Below are 6,000 nucleotides of genomic sequence, written 5' to 3' on the forward strand. Positions count from 1 at the left end.
ATTGATTCCCATGACTAAGATAAGCCACTTGAAATGTAACAATCACTGAACAGCAGAGATAAAATGTAAGATCTGTGGAACATTGATATAATGCCTATAGACTAGGGACCAAGGGGTGTGTTTTTGTTTTCCTGAACTTCAAGACAATGCTAATTCATTTAAAGTTTGTGTGACTGTAGCCTATTTATATGTTCGTTTGGTTATGCTTTAATTATAGTTTAATTTTTTATTATTTTATTTGTATTTCTGGTGATGTGGAAGAGAAGACCTGATGGTTTTAACTTCGCTAGAATAAGTATACATACATATATATATATATATATATATATATATATATATATATATATACAAATTAAAAACATTTGAAAGTAAAGCACGTGATTAAATGTTTTCTTTTGTTGCCTGATCTGCAGTTGTTTTAAATTGAGTTAATCCTTTCAGGTATTTGGCTAAGAAGTTCTTTAATTCATGTAAGTGATGCTATGTAAAGATTCATCTTTATGCACGAGGAACGCTTATTAATAATTCGTTTTGGTTGTCTATAGTTGAGTTTCTGAGATTTCCAAAAAGTCTAACAATCAGTTTAATTAAAATAAGAAGCAAAAAGGACAGCCTGGGCAACTCCGGGTGCTTTCAGCTAGTTTTTAATGTAAAGAATAATATTCTGAGAGACATCTACTGGTGTTTTAGAAACTAAGAGATTGTTCTTTCCACAACTATTAACATACTACATTGGCAACATGATTATACAGATACAATTCCGCAATAACACATTTTCGAACACATATAAATTTTAGAAGTAATGCAATGTTATTGTAAATGGACTTACGTACATTTACATACTATTTAGCAACATGACAAAAGTATTATATGAGGCATGTTCTTAAAGTAAGTTCCAAAAGGGTGTCGTACAAACCATTTTTGTTGCATTGTATTCCCCACACTTCAATTACTTCTCAACATAATCTCCACCATTATTGAGTCATTTATCGAGTCGTGGCACAAGTCCTTCCAGCCCCTCATTGTAGAATTCGCCCGCCTGCGATGCGAACCACTCCCGCACTGCTGTTTTCACTTCATCGTCGCCATCGAAATGTTGACCACCAAGGAACTTCTTGAGGTGCAGGAAGAGATGAAAGACCTCGGAGCAAATCCGGGCTGTAGGAGGGATGGTCAATTTGTTCCCAGCCACATTTAGAGATGAGATTTTGGGTGTCACGAGCTGTGTATGGCCGAGCGTTGTCATGAAGCAATACGACTCCGTCGGTCAGCATCCCACGTCTCTTGTTCTGAATTGCGCGACGGAGCTTCTTCAAGGTCTGACAATAGGTTTCTCTATTAATGGTTTCACCCCGAGGCAAGAATTCGATGAGTAGGACTCCTTTTCTGTCCCAAAAAACAGTGCACATGACCTTGAGTGTTGACATGGTTTGTTTGAATTTATTTTTCCTTGGCGATACAGTGTGCCTCCATTCTATGGACTGCTGCTTCGATTTAGGTGTCATGTGAGACACCCAAGTCTCGTCACCTGTCACGATATGGTCAAGAAACTCAGCGCCTTGCTCACTGTAACGTGTGAGAAAGCTCAATGCACTGGAAGATCGTTTGGTTTTGTGTTCCTCGGTGAGCATCTTGGGTACCCATCGTGGGCACAATTTTCGATATCGTAATCGATCTGTCACAATTTTGTAGAGAACACTCCGTGACATTTGTGGAAAATTCAAGGAAAGCGAAGAAATTGTGAACCTCCTGTCCTCATGAATTTTTTCATCGACAGCACACACCAAATCGTCATTGATCAAAGATGGCCGACGGTACACTGCTCGTCATGCACAGAGACGCGGCCCTCGTTGAACTTCCTAACCCATCTCCTGACCATTCCATCACTAATGGCATCATCACCATACACCTCACAAAGTTGACGATGAATGTCAGCTGGTTTGATGTTTCTCGCATTCAAGAAACGGATAACAGACCGCATCTCACAGTCGGCGGGGTGCTTGATCACTTTAAACATTTCAACTAATCACAACTAACCACACACACGGACTGAACAGCTGGACTGAAGTTCTGAAAATGAATGCCTGAGGACTGAAGAAGAAAACATGCATGAGGAAAATAACGATTGCAGCGATGCGACGGCTATAATTGAAAACGGAACTTACTTTAAGAACACGCCTCGTAGATTTGCTTCCTGATATGCATACATTTCTGTGTTTTCCCCTCCATTGCATGAATATACGTGGTGTGTCTAAAAAGTTCGGTGAATGGTGTCATAGCTGAACGGCAACTTAGCGCATGTGCTTGCGCAGAGGTAGTGTCACAGCGCAATGGAGCAACGTGTAAACATCAAGTTCTGCTACAAATTGGGGAAGACTGCAACGGAGACACATGGAATGTTGGTGCAGGTGTACGGGAGGGAAGCCGTGAGCAGAAAATGCGTTTACGAATGGTTTAAACGCTTCCGTGAAGGGAAGGAAACAATTGAGGATGAGCCACGTTCAGGTCGGCCATCGACAAGCAGAACCCCAGAAATGATCGAGAAAGTGCGACAAATGCTGGCACAAGATCGGCGACTGACTCTAAGATCGATTGCGGAGGAATTTGACATTAGCAAGAACACGGTGCACACCATCGTCCGCGATGATTTGGTTAAGCGGAAGATCTGCTCCCGATTTGTGCCGCACAAGCTCACAGACGAGCAGAAAGCAAAACGGATGAAAACTTCTGGTGATTTCATTTCCAAGTGTGACCAGGATCTATTGCTTCTGAAAACCATCGTCACGGGAGATGAGACCTGGTGCTACCAGTTCGATCCGGAATCAAAACGGCAATCGATGTCATGGTGTTCACCGACTTCCCAGCGACCAAAAAAATACCGTCTGCAAAAATTCAAGGTGAAAACACTATTGATCGCCTTCTTCGACAACAACGGCATCATCCACAAGGAATTTGTTCCTGCAGGTCAAATCATTAATGCTGCATTGTACCAGTCCGTTTTGAACCGATTGCTACAGCGTATCCGGCGGGTTCGTCAAGAGTTGCACAGGACTAGAAAATGGATGCTGCTCCATGACAATGCCCCATGCACACTGTGCGATCCGTGTGCGCCAATTCCTGGCTCAGAAGATGGTAACTGTTCTTGAACACCCTCCGTACTCCCTTGATCTGGCTCCTGCGGCCTTCTTCCTGTTTCCCCGCTTGAAAGGGGCCATGAAAGGTGAACGTTTTGCGGACGTGAATGCCATCAAAGATCGTGTGACAGCCGTTCTGCGATCGATTTCACAGGAGGTCTTTGCTGATAGTTTCCAGAACCTTTACATGCATTTCATGCTGTATATCTATTCTCCCCAAGTCTCTGAATAACCATGCGCATGCGCAAGCACATGCGCCAAGTTACCGTTCAGATATGACACCATTCACCGAACTTTTTAGACACACCACGTATACAAATGTTTAGGTGTGTCTATTCGAGAGCAAGGTACATAGTTGACAACATGAAAACTCTAAGTTTCTAAGATAATGTCTGCAACTTTGAGCGACTGTCCTTGACCTTTATTTTAATATGGCCATTACAATTAAAGCTAATCGCATGTAATTGTAGTTGCTTAAACTGGAAAGGCATGTTAGTGGGTATCATAGGTATACGTGGGATGAAAACATCTCCTTTTGTTTTGCTAGTTAATATTTTTTTTATTCAATGCAGGGGTACTTGACTAGAGTCATTGGCCGTACAATGGCGATAGAAACTAAAATGAAAGAAAACGAAATAAAGTGAACAATGTGCAAGTGAAACTACGAAGGAGAGGATGTCAGCACTGCTGCATTCTTTCTCTGGCCTCCCAGTATCTATTACGTTTTGCATGACTTTTTCACACCAATTTTTGTTCCATTGTATTATTTTGGTTGCTCAGTATTTTGCAATAGTACTATTTGTGATTCAATATTAAGTATTAGTTTATAATTATTATTGTGGCATTCGTTATGGTTTCAAAGAATTCAAGAATACAATTATTGGATAAAAACACAGACTGCTCACTATCTACAACTGTATCGCGAAACTCATAATATATGATCCTAGACCGTGTAATAGCTAATTATTGTATGAATTTTCTAGATTTTGCAATTCATAATATTATATCAACAATATTATTTAATTCTGTGTTATTTTTTCTACGCCCTCATGAAAGTCAATGTTGAATACAACAGAAATAAGGAACAACTGACTGTAGAAGATGCTATTATAGTTTCCTCGCTGTTAGTTATACTGGATTTAACATCTTTGATCATGTCGCGAGTTAATCTTTGGTTGAAATCCGAAGGCCTGTCTACTATTGTTGAGACTGGTTCTATTGTTGTGAACTAGGTGCCGACTGTATAGGCTATGTATGACTGATTTGTTATGAATATGATTACGGTGATGAATGAGGCCGGTGATATTCAGGAATGTTGTGGCTCGAATTTCCTGGCATTTTCCTTACGGTTGAGGAAAAACCCTGAAAAACCTCAACCAGGAAATTCAACCCGACTGGGAATAGAACTCGGACCCTCTGCGTAAGAGACCAGCATGCTGACCCCTAGACCACAGAGGTGGTCTATTTTAATATTATGCATGCATTTTTTATCGTACGTATTTTTATTTTTTATTTGTTTAATTAATTTAACGTCCATTTGTTCAGTTTTAATGTACCCTATGTTTTACTCCTGGTTATAAAGGTTAAATGTGCAAGACTTTTAACAAGAAACCTTTTGCTACCACCAATATGGCAACTCGCCACCGACGTAGCTCAGTCGGCTGAGGCGCTTATCTGGCGATACAGAGTAGCGCTTGGGCGTGGGTTCGATTCCAGCTTGTGCTGATTACCTGGTTGGGTTCTTTCCGAGTTGTTCCCAACTGTAAGGCGAATGTCAGGTAATCTATGACGAATCCTCAGCCTCATCTCGCTATCACCAAGCTCATCAATGCTAAAGGGTCGAGTAGTTGATAAAACATCGTTAAATAACCAACTACAAAACAATAAAGCAACTCAATTTCATATTTTAATATCATAAGTAAAATTTCATATTTACATCATTTCCGCCTAAATTTACACGTATTTACTGAATATAAACTAAATAGTGTTAGAAATTTCAACATTTTCTGGTATAGTGATGCTAAAACAAATCTATTTCAAGATTTGCATCTATATTCTTAACAATTTCTATGATGGGGATGTTGTTTCAGTACTGTCTTTTTTATCATCTGTTCAAAGGGCGATTCTGGGGGTCCATTTGTGGTAAATAATGTGCAATGGGGACTGCTTGCGTACAGCTCGGAGAACTGCACCGGCGTATTTCCCATCCAGTTTATTGGATTGTCGCGTTTCACGAGTTGGATCAGAAACACCATCAGCAGAGATTATTACAGGAAGAGGAGGACCACTGCTGCAGTTTGATAGAATTTCACGTTTGACTGTTGACACTTGCTTGTAATTCAGAAAAATTATGTAAAAATAAACTTCACCAAAGCTGGAAACTGTTTGCACCTATTAAAGAATACAATAATTCAATGTAAATATTTTACAATTCAATGATTAATGCTAGAACATCACATTTAAGAAATCGTCAATAGTCATATTATAAAAAACCAAACACTTCAGCACATAAAAATTCACCAATGTTAAAAATGTGTTCAAATTTCAATGACATATGTAAAACATGGGATCTAGATTTGAACATTTCTTACATAAAATATAAACATTTTCTTATTAAAATACTGAAGGTAGTTGAATTTAAATAATATTGCTATCTATTTGTTACTATGTTTTTTGCCAATTATAGCTAAATTTTACATTTTTGGCTATGGTATCTATACTTATCTATTTTTCATTTATTTTTATTTGTATTTTTCATTTATATCTATATCTGTGTCTTTTATTTAGGTAGTGTCTGTTTGTCTGTTTTTTTTTTCATTTTTCATTTTCAATTTGTATTTACACTTGTATCTTGCATGTGTATCTG

At 38.9% G+C, this 6,000-nt stretch overlaps 1 protein-coding gene across 1 annotated transcript in view; it reads left to right on the forward strand.

The window, feature by feature from the left end:
- LOC138713446 (trypsin II-P29-like) overlaps nt 1–5,780 on the forward strand; it is a 50,917-nt gene extending 45,137 nt beyond the window's left edge. The window contains exon 6 of the mRNA XM_069845555.1: nt 5,253–5,780. Coding sequence (XP_069701656.1) covers nt 5,253–5,435 — 183 coding nt within the window. The 3' untranslated portion in view covers nt 5,436–5,780. The remainder of the gene's footprint in view (nt 1–5,252) is intronic.
- Nucleotides 5,781–6,000: the final 220 nt, after the last annotated feature.

Source organism: Periplaneta americana, chromosome 14 (assembly GCF_040183065.1).
Source record: "Periplaneta americana isolate PAMFEO1 chromosome 14, P.americana_PAMFEO1_priV1, whole genome shotgun sequence".
Lineage (NCBI taxonomy): Eukaryota > Metazoa > Arthropoda > Insecta > Blattodea > Blattidae > Periplaneta > Periplaneta americana.